Source organism: Fundulus heteroclitus, chromosome 12 (assembly GCF_011125445.2).
Source record: "Fundulus heteroclitus isolate FHET01 chromosome 12, MU-UCD_Fhet_4.1, whole genome shotgun sequence".
Lineage (NCBI taxonomy): Eukaryota > Metazoa > Chordata > Actinopteri > Cyprinodontiformes > Fundulidae > Fundulus > Fundulus heteroclitus.
The window spans coordinates 26868233-26893535 of record NC_046372.1 but is presented as its reverse complement, the minus strand read 5'-3'; the positions used below and the strand labels follow the sequence as shown (position 1 = coordinate 26893535).

Sequence of the window (25303 nt, the reverse complement as noted above, 5' to 3'; positions counted from 1 at the left end):
CGTGCTGCTGTGAGTTTTCATTAAGTCTTCATATTAGGAGCAGAGCGGACGCCGTGCTGAGTGTGTGCCAGCGACCTGTTGCTTGTGGGGTTTAGCATCTTATATTAGTAATTAACATGTTTATTGGTAATCCCAGTGGAAACCAATTTTTATTTAAAAAAAAAAAAAAAAAAGTTATTTTTCTCTGACTGGCATAAACACTGACGTGTTTCTATTGTTGGTCAGCCTGGAGCACCACAATAGTTTGTTTTTGCTAAATGTCAGAAAAAATCGGGACGTTTTTGTTTTCGATTTTTTTTTATTGCTTTCCTGTAATTCAGATGTTTCTATGCGTTTTACGTAAACTTCTTTTGTATTTGGTAAAAGTGACGTCTAATTGTAGGCCTTGAGTAAAAAACAAATTTTAACCCTAAAAATTAATCTACTGGACTTTTGACCCATCTGTCCTGACAAAATGGGCATTAATGATTGCGTTTTGTATTTACTAAGGGTTTCATTATAACTACTTGGAGAACATTGGCTCTATAATAGGTAAGGTAAGTTTATTTTTATAGCACTTTTGAGTAAAAAGACATTCAAAGTGGTGTGACATCGTCTCCATACTAAGAACGATGGCACGGACGTCAGACAAAAACCCACCAAGTCGCTAAAGAAAACCAAACTGTGGGATCTCTGCTATCGGTGGCAAAACTTCAGGCGTTCACATTTCAGGGGTTTTATTCCACCACTGCGAGTCAAACAGAGAAAATAGGCTAAATTATTGATGTTGACATGTAGAAACATTTTTCCTTTTAGATTCAGGAGATAATGTAGTGTGTCCTCTGTGATACCCAGCGGCACTCAGAAAGTTAAAGAGTGCCATGTGTGCTGCTGCCTGTGAGGAAGCAGTCTGAACTGAACCGGTTCTCCTCTTTCCTGTCAGTCCATCAGCCTCATTGAGAGAGGAAACCCATCACGGAGCCTGGAGAATGTTTGCCGCTGGGCTTTTGTGCAGCAGAAAGGCGACCTTGATCACGCCGAACACCACGACCATGCAATTTTCCTCACCCGCCAAGGCTTCGGCCCCACCGGCATGCAGGGTAAGGCCCCACAGGAGCGAGCGTGGCGTGATTCAAATCAGCGTTAGCCTGCAGCGTTTGGCTCTTTGATACTAATCTGAACACAGCTATGGCAACATCTGGAATTATTCTAGGCAGATATTTCTGACACTTATGAGGGTTAAACCTAGTTTTAAAAGCTTTAAATGTGTACATATCATATTTAATTTATAACAATCTGCATTTAGAAATGTGTTAGAAAGCATGACTGTATTTCCAACACAGCCTAACTGGAGCAGCTGAAGCCCAATCAGGAACAGTAATTGGTGAGAAAGTCAGGAGGTTGAGTCAGAAAAAGCCGTAAATATGTTTGCTGCATGTAGAGTTTAAAACTTTCTTCATTTTTCTCTTACTCTGGAACAGACTATTCACAAGTATTGCAGGATGCTTCTCCAGTGTTTAGTGTTTAGACTAGATGGACTTCTGTGCTACACACGGACCTTACATGGACATAAATGATCACGCACACCCCAGACTGACTGTAAAACCCCAGAAAGCGCAAAGCGTCACCAAAATGCAGCTTGAGCTGATTTGTGCCGTGTCAAACTGTTTTCTGTGTCTCTTCATGTTGGATGTTTTACGTCTTCCAGACTAAATAATAGGATTTGTTGAGCATGAGTCAAAATGTTGAACCACGGCGCTCTCACACTTACTCACAAGATGCCTTTGGACCTTTAAAAGAAATTGCAATTATTTAAAGATATAAATAATATATAATTGCAATGGCCACTTTATTAGGTATACTCGTTAACACAGTGGCAAATCAATCAGTCAGTCACACAGCAACATCTCATGGGCTGATCTAGGTGGGCACAACCATCTGCAAGCTTTACTGAGACTGGTCGAGAAAAAAAAGAGAAACCATGTGGGAAATAAAACCCCTTGTTTAAAATCAGAGGTCAGAGTAAAATGAGCAGACTGGTACGAGATGAAAGAAAGGCAACGGTTGCTCAAATAACCAACCGATGCATGCAGGGAAGCAGGGGGTCTACAGCAGCAGGAGCAGAACCAAACCGGGCGCCACTCTTTCAGCTAAGACGGTCCAGTGAATGTTGAGTTCAGTGAATGTTTAGCTCGACATTTGACTCCAGCAACATGAATGCATGGAGCCATCTTGCCTTGTATTAACTGTTTAGGCTGCTGGGGGGTTCCCTGCACTCCAGGCGCCCCCTGATCTTCGTATACCGTAGACTAAAAATCTGACTTTTTTTGTTTGATTGCTCTTTGCTGGATTGTATTCAGTGAAATATTAGTGGATGGATAAAGTGTGATTAGAAAAGCTGCACCAGCATCAGGAACAGCAGCCTTTAGAGGACCGCCAAGCAAACTCAAGAATTTGGGAGAGCTACACGAGTGGATTGTAGAGTCAGCGAGTCGGACTTTGTTTGACTGCAGGGACTAACTGCAGTTTGTTGTTTTGTTTCAGCATCATTAATGTTAGAAATACGATTCTTTTCATAAATTCTTCTTAGCAAACAACTGACTTATGTACATCCGCTGGCTGATAGCAGCTATGTTTCCCAACCAGCCGCCAGAAAGCAAGACATTTCTAGGTCAAATACATTTGTTTAAACCCTTTAAATCCTGCAAGGATAGTTTGAAGGTTATTAAAAGTAAAACTTTAGTTAAAACTTTATTCCTAAACCACAATTACAGCAATGTTAGAGTTGAACATGGATAACCAGCTATGTCTGTATAAAAATGCCTACTCTGAAATCAACACATTGTGGCTTAATTTTAAAATGTATCAAATACAAAGAACAATACCTGAGGCAAATAAGAACACCCCCGTTACCTTCTTCATCAGGAGCTCATCTTCCAATCATCCTAATGAACCGTCTGCTGCTCAGAGCGACAACTTACCCAGAGTCATTTCCACAAAGAGACGCGGGACAAACAAGCCAGCGCTTTAACACAGATCTATATCCAATTTTCACAGCCAAGCAGGTAAACACTGCAATCTAAGCAATCAATGAAGACATTGTGTTTGGCTGAAATTACGTCTAAATGCTCTCGGTTCTGACTTTGCAAACTAAAACAACTTATTTAGATGAAAATGACTGCTTTATGACGGCTGCTATCAATCCCTCCACTTCCAAAGTTTCCTTTCAATCAAAACGTTTTTTCAGATGCCTGCATAGAATATAAGCAGTGAAAGCATTTTTTCACTTTACTTTCCTCACCCTTAAAGTTATGAACTGTAATTTCTGATTTCACAATGCATGGTACCGTACTACGGCTATTCCAGACAAAAAGAGGCATCGCACACTTTATAAATGTCAGCGATTCACCAGAAGGAGATGTTTTTTATAAACTTATGCCGCGCTGCCACCTTAGTGTTTTAATGTGAAAGGGGAGAAATCATCAGCAGTTCAGTTGGGTCAGTTTAAACAGCATAAATGTTTTAGTTTAACCGAGTCTTTGATCGTTTTGTAAAGCTGAGTGCATGAAGCTGCTGGACATTTATAGATAGAAACACTTCTTTATTTGTTTTTTAACACTAACTGGATTAATGCTGGACTCCCAGAGGCGTAACCGAGGAGCTTATTTATGCTTCATATGTTGTTTCATTAATTGTGTTGTATTATGATTATAATGTACTGACTGTCATAATCCCGTTGTTTAACGACAGACAGAGGAGGCTGGGCAGGAGGCGGCTCAGCTGAGTTTTACATGTAGCTTGATCCTGGAGTCTCCTGTGACCAGATGTTCTACAGATGCTCCAAAGCAGAGCTTTTTAGATCGTTTCCAAATAGAAACAATCTCGTTTGTGGAGTGGAGGTCAAGCAATTTTACGAGGCTGAGGGAAAAACGGGAGGACATTGAGATGATTGATACCTGCACCCTGGCAGAGAACCGTCCTTTTGTGTATTTGTACGCTTGTTTTTCGGCATTTTGATATTGTTTGTTTATAAAGATTGTTGCACTTTTAGGTTTTCTATGGCTCAATAGGAAAAGATAGCTGACTGATGATTGTGAAATAGCAGCCCCATGTTAACAAATGACTCAATGTTGCATGTTTTACACCAGACTGCATTTTTTTCATTGGTGTTTTCTGCATTGAAGACATAATAAGGGTGTATAACTATATATATATATATATATATATATATATATATATATATATATATATATATATATATATATATATATATATATATATTTTTTTTTTTTTTTTTTTTTTTTTTTTTTTATATGTGCTGTCTGGCAGTGTAGCATTAAGAATTGCTGTCTTAAAGAGAGCTCCAAACATTTCTGGCACAACTTCACCAACTTTCAAGGTGCATGAAAAGCATAAATGAACCGGTCGATGAAAACTTCAGCAACACTCGAAGGTTCAGGAGCAGATTTTATTGACAGAACAACACGTTTCGGCGTGCGGCCTTCAGGTTCATGACCCTGCACAACGCTGGACACCTGAGGAGCCTTGCACAACAAAATAAGAAGTTACAGGCACCATCATTTTTCTCCAGACGTTAAATGATTCTGTTGAACCACAATTCAAAAGCAACGTCTGCTTTCCGCTGGTTCATTTTCAGTAAATTTTAATTTATTACTTTTTTCAGTTCCAAGTCATTTCAGGGACCTGTGTGTGTGTGTGTGTGTGTGTGTGTGTGTGTGTGTGTGTGCGTGCGTGTGTGTGTGTGTGTGTGTGTGTGTGTGTGTGTGTGTGTGTGTGTGTGTGTGTGTGTGTGTGTGTGAGCCTGCTAGCACTGGTGGCAGCTAATCCATGACTTGTGTGTCTCTGCACTATCCCAGATTAGTGAGGATTTTCAAGTAGAACTGACCATGCTGGTTTTATATAAAGGCTTGAATCAAATCACACTCACATCTTTTTGGCAGCGCTCCTAATAAGGTTTTTGGATCTCGCCATTCCTCAGAATTAGACGATCCACAATCTTCACGGCAATAAGTGCCAGCACTGGGGAGCCGACTGAGGAGAAGCACGCACGCCTCCAAATTGTGCACCGGCTCACCTGGGCTGGTTTCTGAGATCTCCTTCAGTCCTTCAGTCCTTCAGTCCTTTCGTCCCTCAGTCCCTCAGTCCTTCAGTCCTTCAGTCCTTCAGTCCAGCCCTCTCTTGCCATTGGGTGGCCTTTCTTATGTCAGCCTCTTCCTCAGTCTGTCATCGGTACGCAGCATGCAGAAACTTGTGTCTCCATGATGGTTCCTCTTGGTCCTCTGACTGCTCATTGCGTTTCTGGTGCCTGAGACACTTAGCAGTCCACCTTTGGGGGCAATTTGGGGGCTCTGCTGTTTTGTGCTGAGCGTTGCAAAGTCATTAAAATCTCTTAAATCCTTTCCTCTTCCAGCACTTTGCTGAATTTACCAGAAATGCTAAAAGAGGCTCAGCATGGATACCTTCATGCTGAGAGGTGAGAGTTTTTTCGTTTGATCTCGTACAAAAGCACTTTGAACTGCCTCTCTGACGCTTCACTTTTCTATCTCTCATGGCTCCAGTCAGAGCAGACATGCTTTACTGTACACATAATATGCCTTTCATAACAGCACATGCTATTATCCTCCTTTCATCTTCTCTTCTGCTGTTTGTGTAAATGACAGCATCTCGTTTAAACGGAGGATTCGTTAAACTCCTTCTGCCGTAGAGCAAAAAGAACCGTGTCTTTTGCAGCAAGTGATGCGTCTATTTTCCACCAAGTAGAACAAAACCAGCATGAGTGACCGCGGCTGTTTGGTTTCTAGCTGCTTTCCTGATCCACGTACAGAATGATCTCTACAATGATTGTAGATTTCAGGAGAACCCAATTTCCATCATGGCAGAAGAAGTGGAGGTGGTTAAGGAAGATAAACACCTCGTTGTTCATCTGGACAACAGAGCGGACTGGAGATGCAACAGTGAAGCCGACTATAAGAAAGGACAGAGCAGACTACTGATTGAGGAAGCTTAGGTCCTTTAAAGTTTGCAGAGAGATGCTGCAGATCTTCTTTAAGTCTGTTGTTCAGAGCATCGTCTCTTGTGCCGTCATCTGTTGGGGAAGCAGCATCAGAGCCAGAGACCTAAAAAGGCTCCAAAGCCTGATGAAGAAGGCCAGTTCTGTTCTGGAGACGACTGTAAAACCTCTGGAGACGACGATGCAAAGAAGGATTTTGCATAAAATCAAGAAAATTATGGACAATCCTTAACATCCTCTTCATGACTTTGTCATTGGAAAACAGAGTCTCTTCAGTCAAAGGCTTATTCTAATGGCCAGGGCATCACTTAAAATATATGTTTTGAATTTGTTGATAATTTTCGATATCGATCGATGTGATTTTTATTTTATCAATATGCTTTTTTCTATATGGTCCAGCCCTAATTCAGAAACCAACAGTCATCACTATAATATTTTCTCATGGAAAGTTATCCTGTAACTCATCTCGTTACCTTGGGATGTGAAAAGTGGCTATCATTAAAAAATATATAACTGCCTTGGAGCTCATGAAGGAATCAATGTTTTTTTTCCCCTCTATAATTTCTTCAGTATTTCAGGTTTCAGTCCAATTAGGCCTTGTTTGCATTTCTCTAAAGCTTTCAGTGGGAAAACACACACGGCCTGGATGTTACATTTAAGTATGACATATAAGATTAATGTCTCATTGTTATCAGCAAATGTTGTAGTAGGCTTGCTCAAAAGCTTCATTATTTAAAAAAATTAAAAACATGACTGCAATTTCTATTCAGATCTGTTCCAGAACTACTGAGAAGATACTACAGTTGAATTTTTGAGCAACAAACTTGAGGAATGGAATAAAGTAGAATAGGAAGGCCCTTTATTTTTTAAAATGGTCTGTTTTTCTGTATGTGAGTTAAGATCCTCTGACGTTGACTCCTAAACAAAAATAGAAATTGCATCTCCATGTAAACATGGTATATAAACCGCTAGCATTTCACTAAAGGAACGGAGAATATGGTAAAAAAATAAATAAATCAGGATTAACATGACCAACATCCTCCACAGCCCATAGATTCAGTTTAAGGACATCCGGTTTCAAAACTATTTTATAAAGAATTGATGATTAATTTAAACATTTTATTTAGCCCTGCTCTCCTGGAAAACAAGATACTGCACGTTTTGAAATCTGTTTTCTTTCAAATGTTTGTTTAGGAATATCATTTATTTTGAAATGAAGAATATTCAGTAAAAATTTTATCCAAGTCAATTAAAATTTAGATTAAACAGGAATTATCTATGAAACCTTTTCTGTTAGGCTGAGAATCCGACCTTCAGGGAAACACATTAAACAGCTGCTTATTTCAATCGTATTAATTTAAACTTTTTTTGTTGTGAAGAAAACAAAAGTTTGACTTTCCAACCTCCTCTTCTCTAATTATTGTTTTCAGGACATTTAGTGGCTGAACAGGACAGAAGTTTGCTTACAGCAATGTGATTATCTCTCCTTTTGGAACAGCTTCGGTTTAAAACCAAATCTGCTGTTCTGATCAGATTTCCTCCTTTAGCAACACAAATGTTAAAAGAACACAGAAATCACAAATACTCACATTTGGCTACAGTGAAGAATTCTGACAAGAATGTTGGGAGATTAAGCTGTTATAGCCGCTGTAGTCTGAGTTTTGTCATTTACAGAGGGTCCTTGAATGTACCACTACTAATACTGAGCCCCCAAACTGACTTCAGTTGGATGTAAATGTCAGGTTGTTTAGAGCTTTCTCTTGTTTCCTCCACTGAAAAAGAACAAGAAAGAAAAGTTTTACTGACAGTTGCTCTGCAGGCTTGTAAATTAACATATTTGTATTTTTTTATTCACCTTTTTATATTACATCGGTTTAGAGCTTAAACCCAATCAGGGTAAACAAACCACCAGGTCTTTCTTTGTGGCTGAAATCAATCAGCTATAACAATCCTCACAGAAGGCAGCTGTAATCTGCTTTGATTCCTTCAAGGACATTAAGGCTTGATTGGGTTTATGACTTCCTGTAGACGCTACCAGTAAAATAAAATGACTTCAGGTCTGTGTGGGAAGAGACATCATACAGTCAGGACTTTGTGGTCTTCCCCTGAGCTTTACTTGGACTTGGACAAGATTAGATCTGAATATCATTAAGCTCCTCTGTTTCTGTTTCTGTGTGACGTGTTTTGAAGTTGAATCGTTCAGACAGGCTGATTTAAACAGAAGGAAGTACCAGATTTCAGCCCAGTGACGGTGAACAGAAGATAATAATTTAATGGGAAACATTAAAAACAAGCACATTTTGGTCTTTTCTAAAGTATCAGGTGGTGTTGTTTTATTTTTGTCCTTTTTCTGCTTTAAATTGTACCAGATTGTGAACAGTAAAGTGTGAAACTTCCACCATCAGTTAAAAAATACATTTCTAATGCTTTACCAGGCCTTATGAAATACTAAGTAAGTAAAAAAAAAAGGCTAAGCTTAAATTAAAAGCTGAACAAAAAAAGTTTCTGTTGGTAGCACGGTTGCCCTTGAGCAAGAAGGTCCTGGGTTTGAACCCCTGGTGTCTTTCTGCATGGACTCTGCATGTTCTCCCTGTGTTCTGTCCAGTTCTCCTGCTTCCTCCTACAGTCCAAAACCAGCACGGTTAATTTGGTTAATTGCTTTCTCTAAATTGCCTTAGAGCAGTAGCTGGGAGACTTTAACATCCTGCTCCATACCCAGGGATGTAAAAGCGCTCTGTGGCAAACCCACATTACCTTTGATACATCATGGTGGTGAAGGACGGCTTTTAGGGAAAATTGTAGTAAAAAACAAAGATTCAGTTTGCAGGACCTACATTTAGGTAGACATTTTTAATTTCCCCGCCCGTGCATTATCTATGCCACCTGATCCATGCAGGGCCGGGTGGCTGGTGCCTGTCTCCAGCAGTCATTGGGTGAGAGACAGATATTTTAATTTGGTTACTCTGATTCAATCTGCTGGTGCGTTTCCTCCAACAACCGTTACTTTATATAAGCAAAGCATGCAGCCATTGTGTAAAACATAGAAACTGTGAATGGGAGCTGTTGAAATTCCTGATTTTTTCACATCTAATCTGCCTCCTTTTAACGCACCCGGTTCTAACCCTAAGCCTTTAATTTACAGGCAGCGTGGTTTTGGTGTTCCAGGCGGCTACATCTTCTAACTCTATAGTTGCTTTCTAAGATGCTCTTCTCTGAAAAAAGAAAAAGAAACACGCTGTTCAGATGGTCAGGAGATGGATGTTATGTTATTTGTTTGGCATTTGATTTTTTTATTTAGTTTTTTGTTTCAGTATTAACACATTATTTCTCCACACACCACAACCTGCAAGTCAGATCGGATAAAACCATTTGCAAGTTTTAGATAATGGGGACTTTTAAAATAAAGCCTCTCCTTGAGTTAAGCAGGAAACATTCATAAAAATTAATAAATAAGGTTACTCTGTGATTTCAAATCCAAGTGAAAATTAGCTTTCATGGTCAGACTACTTATGAATGTCAGATAAAAGTGAAATGAGACAGACGGACGTAAATCACAGGGACACCCAATGACACGACCTTGATCTGACAGAAGCACAACCAACCGTGATGCAAATTTGTGCTAAAAATATTTAATACCGATTTTTTTAAAAACCTCTCAAAGGACACAGTTATTTTCTAAACGCAAACTCTCCTTCACACATCACAGTTTCTTGACTCTGGAAGCTATTTTTTTTGCTTAAGGCTTTTTTTGTCTTTTTGTGATCCCAGAGCTGAGTGTGGTTATTGTTTTTTTGAGGGGGGGGGGCATACACATATTTCATCTGTCTTAAATGGTTTGCATTCACAAACACTCCCACTTACTTTTGAATGATGTACTTGTAATAGTTTGTAAATGACCTTCAAAGCCTCCCCAGATTGATTAGCATTGCTGATCATCTCCATCTGCATTGTGTGAAAACTCACCTGGATGTTTCAGAGCAGCAAACTGTCAAAGCTCCTGCTTTTAGAGAGCTGCACACTGACAATGTTTTATCTGGTGCATTTAAATAGCAGCGCATGGCTAAAAATATACGTGTTGGCGAGGTACTGATAAACACTAGCATAATGGATGGAGGCAGAGCATGATATTAATCATCAAAGAAAATCTGCAAACTACTTAATAACAAAGAGAACCGCGATCATGGAGGTGAAATCTAAAGGTAAACCTTAAAGTGACAAAAATAGGTTTGTCTCAAATCAGGAAACAACAGCATTAAGTAAAGCTGTCAATATTCTGCTGGGACGCGGCGCTGCAAATGGACTGAAGCGTCTGGAGGGTGGGACGGATGGCTAACAGCAAGAAGACGGTCAAAGCACTCCAGGCTGATGAAGCTGTGCTTTCTAGTCGCATCAAAGACTGAAAAGGACCGTAAGGGGAGAAAAACATTAGCAGAAATAAAGGCACAAAATTTAAAATGCTTACAAAAAGTGACATAAGCTGTAGAATCAATGCATCAGTGAGACAAAACGTGTAAAAAGGTGTAAAATGTGTAATTGTTTTACTGCAAGTTACCATTTCCTTTCCTCTCGCGTGAGATTAGGTCCATAATTCCCTCTTAACCGATGGGTCAGACTCAATCGCCAAATGGAAAAAATGGAGTACATCATGGGTGGTATAAGAATAATAAATAATTATAAGAATAATAAATAAATGCATCCCTATTTTAAACAGAAATAAGAATTTGAACAATCAGAAGAATGTTTTTTTTTTTCAGTGCAACAAACTAAACATGCACAATTATCAGGCAAGTTGTAGTTTTGAGGATCAGTTTTATTTTTGAACAACTACAATGATCTTTGTCAATCCAAAATGTCAATAAACCTCAACCTGAATATTTATGTTTAAGTAAAAATGGGATTTTGTCTTTGTTAGGAGAATACATATGAGTGCACAATAACTGGGCAACTATTAGTGTAAGAAAATGAAAAATTTCCCCTCTCACTTGTTTATTTTCAGCTTGTAAAGTGAGATTAATGAACAGACAACTCAAAATTTACAAATAAACATTTCTGACATTTCCAAAAAACAAGAAAAAGAAAATCAATGACCAAGATAGCCATCCTTCTTTTCAGGAACAGGAAGCAGCCTTCCATTCACAGAGTCCGTCAGTTTCTTGATCTGTTAACGATGAACCTTTGTGCAGCAGCAGCAGCCTCCTCCTCCTCCTCTTCCTCCTTCTCCTCCTCCTCCTCCTCCTCCTCTTCCTCCTCCTCCTCCTCCTCCTCCTCCTAACGGACATTGGTAATAGGTGTACCGTTGTCCTTCAGCGTAAATATCCCGTTTAAGAAGGCCCCAGGTTCTCAGTGGGGTTTAGGTCAGATGAAGAAGGGGCCACATCGTTATTTTTCCATCTTTAAGGCCTTTACTGGTCAGCCGGCCCCACAGTGGAGTACTGGGATGCATGTGATGGAGCTTTGTCATGGTCTTAAATCATGGTCTTCTTGAAAGATGCAGACTTTTCCTTGTTCCACTATTTGAAGAAAGTGTCTTCTAAAAACTGGCAGTAGGCTTTGGAGTTGAGTTTGAGGCCATCTTCAACCCAAAAAGCTCCAACTTTTTTAATAATACCAGCCCATACCAGCACCCCGCCTCCACGTTGCAGACGTCTGATGTGAAGAGGAGCTCTGTGGCCATTACTGGTCCATCCATCCGGTCCGTCAAGAGTCACTCTCATCTCATCAGTCCATAAAACCTTTAAAAAACCTGTCTTCAGATATTTCTTAGCCCAGTCCTGATGTTTCTACTTCTGTGTTTCATCCTCCCTTACCTTGGCCATGCCTCTCACCAGTGAACACCTTTTACTTCTGGCCACTCCAGCTTGGTTCTGGAATATGACGGCACAGGAGGATAATGGGTTCCTGGTAGCTTCACCTTTGATTCTTCTCAGATCTTTTGCAGTTAATTTGCATTTCTTGCGACCCTCTTGACTTTGCAGTAAAACGTTTGATGGTTCTGTGATCACGCATCAGGAGTGCTGCATCCATCTGAAAGTCTTTTTTACAATTTTTGGACTTTTCACAGTCACATATCTTTTCTGGCCCATTTTGCCTGAGGAAAAGAAGCTGCTTAACAATTATGCATACCTTAATATTGGGTGTTGATCTCCTCAGCCCCCCTCCCCCCCCCCTCTCATTACACTGGAACACATCAGCTGGTTTGCTTAAATCCAATAAGCACTCAAGTTTATACAGCTTGGAGTTGGAAAATATGCATATAAATGATGATATGGTCAGAAATACAACTTGCCTAATAATTGTGCTGCACACAGCGTCTAACTTTATAAATATACATTCAAGCAAGAACTGAACATAAAAAGATAAAAAAGGTGGTGGAAACTCTTAAAATTTAATATATATATATATATATATATATATATAAAACACACAAGAAGAAAACTGTGCATATGTAGTTTTTTTCTGCCCTATATGGATGCTTAGTTTTGTTTCTTGGCAACGAGTTCATCTATGTCTGCTGTGAGAAGTGGAAATTCCTAAAATACTCAGAGAGCTTCTGTGTGCCGTGTTGTTTATCTATATTATCTAGAACAGGTAGTGCTACCAAACAAGCAGATCACTCAGTAGCTTGGAGGCGGAGATAAGGCATTATCTCAGGGATGAATGCTCACTGAGCTGCAAGCTTTGAAAATACAGGGAGAGATTTGGTTTGTCATCACTTAACAACACTGAAAGTGTCAGAAGCTTTTATTGCTGCATCTCCAACCAGTGCAGCTTTTGCACCTTTGTCTTAAGCCATGGGTAGCTGGAGTCGTGAAGTACCATGAAGTACCATGAAGTACCATGAAGTACCGTATGACTGATGAATGCATTGGGGAATTGTATCACAGGTTACATGTGGCCTGGAGGCTTTGAGCTTTACAGATCTTCTCTAAATGCTGTAAGCTAAGATGCTCAAAGCAAAACAAACGCTGAAATACAGTCACTCCTTTTAACAGTTCAGGTCCTGAAGCAGCAAAATCGCTCTGGACCAGGGCTGTCAATCTCATTTCATCATAATTTCATTCCAGTTCACATACATTTTTTTTAAAGATTTCGCAGTAACGTAAAATTAGCACCATTAAGCCCGTTTGAGCAGTTAATCTGCAAAAAAGTTTATATTGGGGTGAGTTACACTTTAAACTCATCATTCTGCATCACTTTTTCTCTTTTTGGACATTTCTGGGTTATTTTAACAGGTTGTAGAAAAACTGACTAGTGGCAGGAGGCTGTTACTACACAGTTTAAACAATCAACATTCGCTACAGGAGGCATAGTTTCAGCCACTTTATACAATTTAAAAGGATATATGCCTCTACTTTATGACATAATGTGCCTTTTTTGGCTCTTGAGGGCCGGATAAATTGCCTTAACGTGCCGTATTCGACCCGCGGGCCTTAGATTTGACACGTGAGCTAGACCATTACACATAACTATCTTGTTATTTCCTAAAATGCTAGAATGTTGGTTTTATACTGGATGGCATTAAGAAGCACACCTTGCAAAAAGTTCAGTTTTTATCTTGCCAGTGTAAAGAATTCCTTCACACTGGCAACCTTACCCAGAGGTCTTGGAGGTCATCCAGATGTTTATTATTTTTGGCTAATGTGAATAGGATCTTATGAAGACAGATTGCATTTTTTTTATTTCATATCTTGTCCTTGCTGATACATTTTTCTAATGTGTGGCTTTTATGTTTTCCCAGTTTATTGTTAAAATAGATAAATCATTTAGGAAAGTTTTAGAAAAAACTGTTACCTCTTACAAAAGCTAAACTTGCTCAGTCTAACAGAGATCAGTATTAAGAGACAGTTTGTTAAACATCATTTGTTGTGTGTTCAACTAATAGTTTTTTTTCAGACAAGACTGTATTCTAAGTGTGTGTTTGGGTTTTATTTAAGTATTTAAAAGGACATAATTCTGTTAATTTCTTAAATTTAATGCACCCATATTGGTTAAAAGTATTTAGGAATAAGCGATCCAAGTCTCTATTTAGGTTGAATGTGACTGAAGGATCATATTTCCTGATATTGATGTGTTTTGTCTCAGCAACTTAAAGTCCACATAAATAACCGATACCTAACAGGCACCGTTCAACCCTCCTGAGGAGGATGCTGTTGATTCTAGTGTTGATGATCAATATGTTGGTGTATTTGCTGTTATTGATTTAAATAACTTCACCATCATGACATAAAACCAAAGCACAGTCAATGTTCCTCTGGGCTAAAGAGTTAGAAAAGTCTCAATATTAAAATTCAGCACCATCTCTCTTTCTATATGTGCAGCTGAATACAGCACCAATGTGCTGTGAGACAGAAAGACATTTGGTGCACTTCTGCATTGGACCACGGTTCTGAAATGACAAATAAACTTATATTTAGAATTTTATTTTCTGTGTTTTTTTTTTTTCTTTACTTGGAGCCTTGCAACAAAATGTTGTTGTACCGCTGATCAATGATAAAGTCTAAGTCTAAGTCTAAGCTTTTGTTGCTGTTATGTGTGTTTTTAAATGTGGCGGGTTTGATTCTGGTTCTGGAGTCGCTCTTCTTTTGAAAACAGTGACTGGATCCTCTAGAGACCAGTCAGCGTTATGAAACGGCGCCTTAGGCCCGACTCGCTGCTCTAGGAACCACATAGAAGCAGGTACTAAAAATAGTTTTACGTCATTGTTACCAATGAAAAGGCCTAAAAAGCGACACATATCAAACTAAAACGCCCTCCGTTGGTATTACTGGAAAAAGTGGTTTATTTTGTGGTTTTATTGGACCTAAATTTAGAATAAACCTTTAATTATAAACAGATAAAGCCCAGAAATATAATGATGTTTTGTTAATCCTTTATTTAACCAGCAAAGACCCATTGAGATTTAAATCGTCGTTTACATGGGTGACCTGGACAAAAACAGCAAAAAAGACATTACACATACAATTTTATAAATTATGAAACACCAAGAACTATGAAATAATTTAATCAATTTCATTTTCATTCAGATCTTTGACTGTACAAAGAAGCTGCTAGCTTGAGGCAAAGGTAGGGCAAATTTATTTGAAAAAGGGAACAATAAAAGTTAGTTGGAATAAAAAAAAATTAAAACATGGAAAATGAAAACTAAAAGCAAATATTAAAAACAGATAGACTACAAAGTTGAACTATTGATGTTTTAGTAAAACAGTTTAACTAGAACAGTTAAAGGCAATCCTAAATAAATGTGTTTTTAATCTTGATTTAAAGAAACTTTCAGCACTTTTCCAGTTTTCTGGAAGTTTGTTCCAGATCAGTGGAGCATAGGAACTAAATGCTGCTTCTCCATGTCTGGTTCTGGTTCTGGTTCTGGTTCTGGTTTTGCAGAGCAGGCTGGAGCCAGAAGACCTGAGTGGTCTGGAGGGTTGATGCCCTGATAACAAGTCTGTGATGGATTTAGGTGCTAATTCAGGGATTTATAGACTAACAGAAGGATTTTAAAGTCTATTCTCTGAGATCCAGGGAGCCATGGAAGGACTTCAGAACCGGGTCCATGTTCTCTACGTTCTTAGTCTTAGTGAGGACTTCAGAACCGGGTCCATGTTCTCTACGTTCTTAGTCTTAGTGAGGACTTCAGAACCGGGTCCATGTTCTCTACGTTCTTAGTCTTAGTGGAAGGACTTCAGAACCGGGTCCATGTTCTCTACGTTCTTAGTCTTAGTGAGGACTTCAGAACCGGGTCCATGTTCTCTACGTTCTTAGTCTTAGTGAGGACTTCAGAACCGGGTCCATGTTCTCTATGTTCTTAGTCTTAGTGAGGACTTCAGAACCGGGTCCATGTTCTCTACGTTCTTAGTCTTAGTGAGGACTTCAGAACCGGGTCCATGTTCTCTACGTTCTTAGTCTTAGTGGAAGGACTTCAGAACCGGGTCCATGTTCTCTACGTTCTTAGTCTTAGTGAGGACTTTAGAACCGGGTCCATGTTCTCTACGTTCTTAGTCTTAGTGAGGACTTCAGAACCGGGTCCATGTTCTCTACGTTCTTAGTCTTAGTGGAAGGACTTCAGAACCGGGTCCATGTTCTCTACGTTCTTAGTCTTAGTGAGGACATCAGAACCGGGTCCATGTTCTCTACGTTCTTAGTCTTAGTGGAAGGACTTCAGAACCGGGTCCATGTTCTCTACATTCTTAGTCTTAGTGGAAGGACTTCAGAACTGGGTCCATGTTCTCTACGTTCTTAGTCTAAGTGAGGACTTCAGAACCGGGTCCATGTTCTCTACGTTCTTAGTCTTAGTGGAAGGACTTCAGAACCGGGTCCATGTTCTCTACGTTCTTAGTCTTAGTGGAAGGACTTCAGAACTGGGTCCATGTTCTCTACGTTCTTAGTCTTAGTGGAAGGACTTCAGAACTGGGTCCATGTTCTCTACGTTCTTAGTCTAAGTGAGGACTTCAGAACCGGGTCCATGTTCTCTACGTTCTTAGTCTTAGTGGAAGGACTTCAGAACCGGGTCCATGTTCTCTACGTTCTTAGTCTCAGTGGAAGGACTTCAGAACTGGGTCCATGTTCTCTACGTTCTTAGTCTCAGTGGAAGGACTTCAGAACCGGGTCCATGTTCTCTACGTTCATAGTCTTAGTGGAAGAACTTCAGAACCGGGTCCATGTTCTCTACGTTCATAGTCTTAGTGGAAGAACTTCAGAACCGGGTCCATGTTCTCTACGTTCTTAGTCTTAGTGAGGACTTCAGAACCGGGTCCATGTTCTCTACGTTCTTAGTCTTAGTGGAAGGACTTTAGAACCGGGTCCATGTTCTCTACGTTCTTAGTCTTGTTTTTATTCAGTTAAAGAACATTTTGTCTCATCCTGCATTGATTTCTTCTATTTCCTCAGAGGCTGAACTGGTTCATAGTCACCTGGTGACATGGTGATGTAGAGCTGTGTGTCGTCTGCATAGTGATGGTAGCTGATGATGTTTATGATCTGAGCTAGAGGAGCATGTAGATCTAGAACAGGAGGAACCCGTGATAGACCCTTGGGGAACCCCACATGTGATTTATGTCGTCTTTGATGTAAAGTTACCTGCTGATACAAAAAAGTCCCTGTTCTTTAAGTTCTCCAGGCGTTCTAACAGGATGTAGAGATCAAAAGTATCAAATGCTGCATTCAGGTCCAATAGAACCAGCACGGTGGTTCTTCCACAGTCTGTATTTATATGGATGTCATCAAACACCTTGATAAGGGCGGTCTCTGTACTGTGGGGAGGAAACCTGACTGGAGAACATCAAAGCGGCTGGTCGTTGTTAAGAAGGTGTTTAATTGTTGAAACTCAGCTTTTTCTATAATTTACTGATAAAGGAGGTTTGAGATGGGCCTGTAGTTCTGGAGGAGAAGTTTGTCTAAATTGTTCTTTTTCAGCAGTGGTTTGATAATTGCTGTTTTTAGGGACTGGGGGAAAACACCTGACAGAAGGGACGTGTTTATTATCTGGGTCAAATCAGACGCTATGACAGGCAGAACGTTCTTAAAGAACGCTGTGGGGAGAACATCAAGGCAGCTTGAGGAGGAACTTAGCTGCTGAATGATCTGCTCTAAGCTTTTGTAGTTTATTTGGCTGAATTGGGACATTTTGTCAGAAATAGTTCCAGCTGAATAAAGCTTTGGTTCTGGTGTTGATATGGTAGTACAAAGTGATCCTCTAATTTTTAGGATTTTTTCAGTAAAGAAGTTAGCAAATTCATTGCAGGCCCTGGTGGAGTGGAGTTCTGAAGCCACGGACACAGGAGGATTTGTTAACCTGTCGACTGTGGAAAATAAGACACGAGCATTATTAATGTTTTTCTTGATGATCTCAGAGAAGAAAGATTCTCTTGCATTTTTCAGTTGTAAGTTATATCTGTAAAGTCTCTCTTTATAGATGTCATAGTGAACCTGGAGTCTGTTCTTTCTCCACCTGCGTTCAGCTTTCCCACATTCCCTTTTTTCACTTCTAACTGATGGAGCATTTCTCCAAGGAGATTTTTTCTTCCCGGAAACAACTTTCACTTTGACTGGAGCAATGCAGTCAATGATGTCTGAGACTTTAGACTGAAAGTTATCTACTAGCTCATCTACTGAGTTGCAGCCCAAGGTTGAAGTAGCAAAGTAAGCTTGAATAAAATTTTCTGTGGCATTGTCCTTAAAGGTGCGTTTTCTTACGATGTCCCTTTGGCTAAATGAGTCACTGGAAATGAAGCTTTCAAAGGTAACGGAGAAGTGATCGGATAAGGCAACATCAGTTACATTGACCTGTGAAATGTTTAGACCTTTAGTGATGATTAAGTCTAAAATATGTCCCTGTTTGTGTGTTGGCTGTTTAACATGTTGAGTTAAACCAACATTTGTGTCACACAGTTCTTTTGCACCTCTGAGTTGTCAACGTGAAAGTTGACGTCTCCCACAATAATTAAACAGTTGTAATCAACACATATCAAAGATAGGCACATATCATTAGGATCATTTAAAAGTTTGATTTGGACTTATGAGACTGAGGTCACCTGAGTGTAAGTAATAAGTATATAATAAGTAATCCTAAATATCTGCTTTAGTTCCCTTATACTTTTATTTTATTTTTTATTTTTTGATACACTGTATATATGTGGACACACTGTATATACCTTATGCAGCTTTTCCTCCTTTTGGCACCTTCTTTTGTTTATTAAGCCGATGTGACAAGTGAATTTCTCCATTGTGAGATCAATAAAGCCTATCTTATCTTATTATATCTTATCTTATCTTATCTTAACTACGTCCTTGTCGGGTATAAACGTCTACAGCGCTTCTATGGGCTCCGGCCCAGTCCGCACACACCGGCGCCACAGCCCAGCGTGGGAGTATAACTCCTCCTTTAGATTGTGGAACTTTGTCAGACAACACAACAACGCCACAATGGCAGAGAGGGCAGATTTTTGAGTTTTGAATTGAAACTCCCCAAAGAGGGAACAAAATAACATGAAGTCCATTTTCTCATCTTAACGAGTGCTGTAAGGACATGCAACTAGCAGGACATGTAGGAAATGTTGCTACACATAATGAATCCTTCTAAAGCCGCCTTCTGGCACAGCAGTTTGTTTTCTCTGAGCTGAGTGCCCCGCTGGTCTTACCTGTCGTGTGGCGCGCTCGGCGTTTCATGTGCCGTCTGAATCCTGATGCACACATGACACATGAAAACACACGCTGCGTCCGAAATGAGAGAAATGCAGTCAGAGCTGGCCTACTTTAAGAAAGTTATTCGTGCCCTTCTTCTCAGGAACATGAGTCCCATGATGTAAAAAAAAAAGTCATGGGACTTTCAGTAAAAAAAAGAAAATAACAAAAAGAACAGATTTTAATACACAGTAGTGCGTGTCGTTTTCTATTCAATGCAACTACGACACTGTGATGAATTTAAATAGTTTCACATTTCCATCTTATTTGCAAGACATCTACTTCTTATCATATACATAAAAAAATTACCTTTTCTTTATTTTATAATATTTTATGTACGGGATTATAAATCTAGGGTGATTTTGTTATTAGCAGTTTCCTTTATTTCCATGGAGACGTTTCTGGTGCTGAATTGACGCCGGTGCCTGTTTTATACACTTTTCTTTCCATTTCAAGCAATAGCTGGAGGCAGACTATAACTTGTCTGTGACGCCTTCTAAGCTGCTTAAAAAACAGCGTTCCTCACACCATGTGATTGATTTTGACTTTGTAAAGTGCCTTGAGACGTCATGTGTTGTGAATTGGCGCTATATAAATAAACTTGAATTAAATTTAATTAAAAATGTAATCACACCTGCAGTTTCCTAGACAAGCACAAAGTTTGCAAAACGTTTGACTCCAGGTTAAAGAAAACTCTCCACTGCGTAGAATCAGCTTAACGGAAGATTTTTAATTTTATTTTACCAACAGATTGTGGGTTTTTTGTCTTGCTGGATTTAACGGTGGTCCTTGACGCCACTGATCACTGCACCCTCCTCCCAAAGCTGCACCTTTTTTAGGTCTTACATAGTTGACTGTAGCTTGGACGCTGCTGGGGATACTAAATGCTTTTTTTAATTGTTCTTGCAGCCATTTTTCATAAAAACCCTGTTTCTGTTTCTCATTTTTATCCAGGCAAATGTCAAGTTTATCTTAGGAAAAATGGTGCAGGCTCTGTCTCCCCCGCTGCCGTCCTATTTGCTGTCTGACTGACATCCGCAGCTGGATGCCGCTGGATTTTTTATACTTTTTTTTTTTTGACTTACATAAAAATGCAGAAGTAAAGCTGTTTGTAAGAAATGGCATCATCAGAACCCCCAGCGTGAAAACCTGTCATCCACTGGCAGCCCTGGCACCACATATGAGAAACTTTGGAACAAATTTAGTAGTCAGAATGGATATTTTCTTAAAACTGGGCAGCCGTGTAACTTCAGTTGTAAAATCCAGTTTTTAACCAACCTGCTCTGCAGACTGAGACCCTTTGAATTTAACGTAGCCTGGCTCAGGCACCTTTGGACGTCTGTTGGGCATTTTCCAGACTGCTCTCTATCTCTTGCTTCCTGCTGAATTAAAATGCTGCTGCACGATTTTCTAGGAGGATCAAGGAAGGAAGCGCATCGCACCAATTCTGACTGCAATTTACTGCCTTCTAGTTTAGTTGTGCATACATTTTTAAATAATTTCAGTGCATTTATAGGCCTCTCTGCTTCATTAAATCTCTCTGAATTGACGCATCCTTATGTACCAACTCGCTCGCCTTCTGTCAGCAGATTAGATGTTCTTAAAAGCCCATAAGGCGTGCTGCGGAGCCAGCGCTGGGAAAGTTTTTGCAGTTGTGGATCCAAAACTATGGAACGCTTTAAGAGTGCAGTTCAGGCACGGTCCACCACTAACCATCTTTATTTCTCATTTAAAAACTCATCATTGGCTTCTAAAAGCGGGTGAGCGGTTTTATTTAACTTTAAATGCTAGTGTTTAGTTTTTTCTAGCCATGTTTGCGCTGCCTTTAAATATTTATCTGTGTCTGTATCCTTTAAAATTGGCCAACTGTAACTCACTTCAGCCTCGTTTTAATTGTGCCTTATAAATAAAATGGTATTGGAACTTTTGTTGCTAAAAAAAACAAAACTAAAAGAGGTTACAACTTGAAAATTGTCTTTAGTGCAGACTCCTTGTCTCATTTTTTGGAACATAGATGTGAAAAAAAATCCCATTTTTTTGGAGGAGAAATCTCCCCATGAAAGCGTAACAGTCTGCAGTGAACCAGGTCGTCTGGTCTGGATTGTTCTAATTGGACGTGTAACTTTTCCTCAGGTTACGCTCCAGTTACCGGAATGTGCCACCCGGTGCGGAGCTGCACCCTGAACCATGAAGACGGCTTCTCTTCCGCCTTCGTCGTGGCTCATGAGACGGGGCATGTGTAAGTTCATCGTGACATTTCCGTCTTTTTGGGCTCGAAGCGCCGACACACATTCACTCCCAACATTAAAGTGACACTGTGTTATGCTGCTGGGGGAATTGCTGTCCTATTTTTAAGGCTCCGGCTCTCAGTGGGCCAGACGTCCCTGTTGTCTGCGGTCAGATGAGGTGGGGGACCTTTGGACAGATGGACCATGAGCTCTCTGACTGAAAACTGAACTAATCAGAGGCTCTTTACTATCATCTCTCCTTTGCCTCTCAACAGGAAAATGACAGCTGATGGTGGCGAGAAACAAAAAACAATATGCAAGAAACAATATTTTATCTCCAAAATGAACATCACTGGAAATAAAACCAAACTCACACATGAGCAGTGTGAAAAGTACCTAAATAGATTTGTGTTCAAATGGTTTGAATGTTTTAATTATTCCTCCGTGGTCCTTTTTCAGCGTTGGAACGATTACAAGTTAGTCTGTTATTTTTTAGGTTAGTGCTAAGGTTAAAAGCATTGTTGACCAAAAACACTAAAGGTCATTTCACATATGAAAAAAAAGTAATAATATCTTGGTGTTCTCCAAAATTATTAGTAAAGTTCTCTGTGGGGTGATGAGGCAGGAAGGATATAAAACTAACACAGTATTCCAGAAAAAGAACATTAGTCAGAAATGGCGGTGATCAAGTCATGGGCTGCTTTGTTACTTCAGGTACTGGACTGCTTGAAGAAAAAAGCCTTTTATTGTCATTGTACACATGAACAACGAGATTAAAGCCAGCTCCAAACAGAGCAAAAATATCAAAATGTCACATTATCAAATAAATATACAGTATAAACATTAAGAGGTAAGGTTTATAGTCCTGGGTATTATGTATATTGCAGAAATAATATGTATTGCTATATAAATGATTAAATATGTGTGTATGGAGCACCAAAATGACTTGAATGGTTGACTTTGGCCTCTCGATTCTGCAAATCCTAATCATGTAGGGCATCTGTGTTGGATAAACAAGTCTGATCTGATGCCTATTATTTTATGGGTCCGCTGCTAATATCTTAACGCCAGATTCCCTTGAAGTGCAGTTCAGGCAGGCGGTCATAATGTTTTGCCTGATTTGGACACACTTTCTGTCCATGCTCCACTGATTCTCCCCACTCAGAAACTAACAGTGAAAACTGTGGACCAGAGAAACTAAATAGCAACAAATTGGTTTACCAGCAACTGAATAATTCTCTGAAAGTGGGTCAGTCCGTGGTATTTGTGATGAATTTGTAAATCATAAATAATTCATGGTAGCAAAGCAGAGAATTACACGTTTTTAAATACAAAATATGCCTATAATCAGGGACTCTCATGAGATAAAAAACAAAATTCTATGTAAAATTCATAGGATACACTCGGGGATGGAGGGCAGAAGTAGTGAAGGGTAATAATCGGAGGGAAAGAACGAGTGAGAGAGCTGAGAAAAAGTAAAAAAAGTGAAAACATTTAGTTTCTGCTGCCTGCTCAGCTGGTCCAGCTGGTCCCGCAGCAGACGCATCCAGCTGGACAGAGAGTCCACCATGTGGATGTCGGATTTGGGGGATAACGGATTATAATGTGGTTTAGAGCGTCCATGTGGGGCCGGTCTCAGTTCTGAGGGCGATCCGTGTTCCAAGTGTCCAACAGTTCAGCAGATCGCTGCGCCATCTGTGGAGCGACCCTTCCTTCCATCAGGAGGAAAAACCGCCTTTAAACAGACGCCTGAAAGAGAAACCGAGCTGAAAGGTCCCGCTAAAACGCCCCAGTGATGTCGGCACATACGCAAAACTCTGTGCTGTCTTCCTGTGCAGCTGACGCTCAGCCGGCTGGTGAATGCAGAGCTTTATCCTCTGGCAAGAACTGCTTCCTAAAGCAAGCCGGGGACGGAAGCTGCTCAGCGTGTCGCTGACGGTGGAGTCACAGAGCCAAAACCTCTGACATTTAGTTCATGTCAACGCAAAACATCCAGGCGTAGCAATCAAATACTAAAACCTTCTTCACAAGGTGAGATGAGCAGGAAGCTGACTCAGGGAGATGATGTGGGAACAGCGTCACCGAGGTGATTTCAACACAATAAGGCTTAGAGCAGGTGAAACTGTTAAACTGTTAGTGCCAGGAATCACCCTTCAGATAAGTCTACAGACTGGAGTACTGCAAAAAGGCAACTAAAGTAAGGAAATGTTCTTGAAATGAGTTTATTTTTACTTGATTTGAGCAGCTAAATAAGACTATTTACCAGTGGAATAAGTATTTCTACCCCTAAATTAAGATAATTAGATATACTGTACTTGAAATAAGAAGATGGAGATGAGCAGTGCAAACATCTTATTCCATTGCTAAATAGTCTTATTTACCTGCTCAAATGAAGGACAAATACACTCATTTAAAGAAAAATGTTACTTACTTTACTCACTAAAAATGGCAGATTGCTTGAGGAGACACTTAATATCATAACAAAGATTGGATGTAAGACCTGTATAGTGCTGTAGTCTAATGTCCGTAAACCTTTACATATCTGTAAATGCCATCCCCACATGTTAGTATTTTCTGACCAGTTTTCAGTATTAATTACTTGTGGTAGCAGTTTGTGTTATAGCCCTGTGTAATTGTTCCTTGTGAGCTGCCAGACTTTTCCTACAGTTTTTTTAGATCATTTTGATGAAACCTTCAGGCTTTCTGAATGTCTTTCTAAGTAGTTTTTGGACAATGGCAGCTTCACTGCAAAAACAGATCTAAAAATAAGTAAAATGTTCTTAAAATTTGTGTTTTTGTCCTATATTTGAGCAGGTAAATAATATTATCTGCCTATGGAATGAGTATTTTGACCCCTAAAATAAGATAATTAGATATAATGCACTTGAAATGAGATGATGGAGATGATTTTTCCTATTTTAAGTGCAAAAAACTTTTTCCATTGGCAGATCATCTTATTTGCCTGCTCAAATCAACAGTCAGCATTGAACTGTCACTAATTCAAGAGTTTAGTGACAGTTCATGACTTTTACACAACACTTTATGTCAATGACCTCTCCACTTAAACTTTAGATGTTTCTCTTCCAATAAAAATAACACAAGCAACCATAATTACTGAACAAACTAATAAGTGGGCTGCACTTCAGAAGTCTAAAGCTTTTTGTTCTGGTTGAACCTGTGACGTTCAAACTTTGCACCTTTTGCTCAGTTGTCTCTAAGTGACATTAAACTACTTTCCCTGCTTTCTGGGATCTCCTCTCTCCTCATGCGACTCCCACACTGATGCCCTCAGTGACTAAGAAGACAAAACTAAGACTCAGTTTCTCTTCAGGGTGATCAGAATCAGAAATACTTTAATAATCCCAGAGGGAAATTGTTGCAGCTAACCAGCCTCCACATTGACGAGGTTTGTTTCATTTGACTTGTTCAGAATGTCATGCATCTGAGGCGGCTCATATTTTTAGCTTCCTGCGGTTATTGTCGTTCTGTTGATGCGGTTTTTAATCAGCAGGAAACAGCTGCTGTGTCTAAGTTACTAAGTAGCTCTTATATAATTAAAGAAGGAAATAAAAAAATAAATAAAAAATGATTATGCATTTGGGCTGGCTGAACCAAAATAGTACACCATATATTAATATGTGTCAGTCTTATGAGACAAATCCTCATACCGTCTTTGTAATTTATGTATAATTGTCTAAAAATCTGCTGCGGTGTTATTTGGAAATGTCCGTCTGGTTTCATGAGTTTGTGTGACAGAGGAATAACTGTGATGACCCCCGGGTGACAGATTTATTCCCCTTTGGTGTGCAGTCCAGAGCTTATTGACTTTGAAAAGGCCTTACAGCCTTACAGGTACAGTGAGCCTTTGAGTTTCCGCCTGATATAACTATAA

At 39.7% G+C, this 25303-nt stretch overlaps 1 protein-coding gene across 3 annotated transcripts in view; it reads left to right on the top strand.

Moving 5' to 3' along the window:
- Positions 1–25303, top strand: part of adamts3 (ADAM metallopeptidase with thrombospondin type 1 motif, 3) — a 230747-nt gene that overhangs the window by 121717 nt on the left and 83727 nt on the right. For all 3 annotated transcript variants that reach the window (XM_036144383.1, XM_036144382.1, XM_036144381.1), the window contains exons 7-8: positions 923–1079; positions 21317–21422. In XM_036144383.1, the coding sequence (XP_036000276.1) occupies positions 923–1079; positions 21317–21422 (263 nt within the window). The remainder of the gene's footprint in view (positions 1–922; positions 1080–21316; positions 21423–25303) is intronic.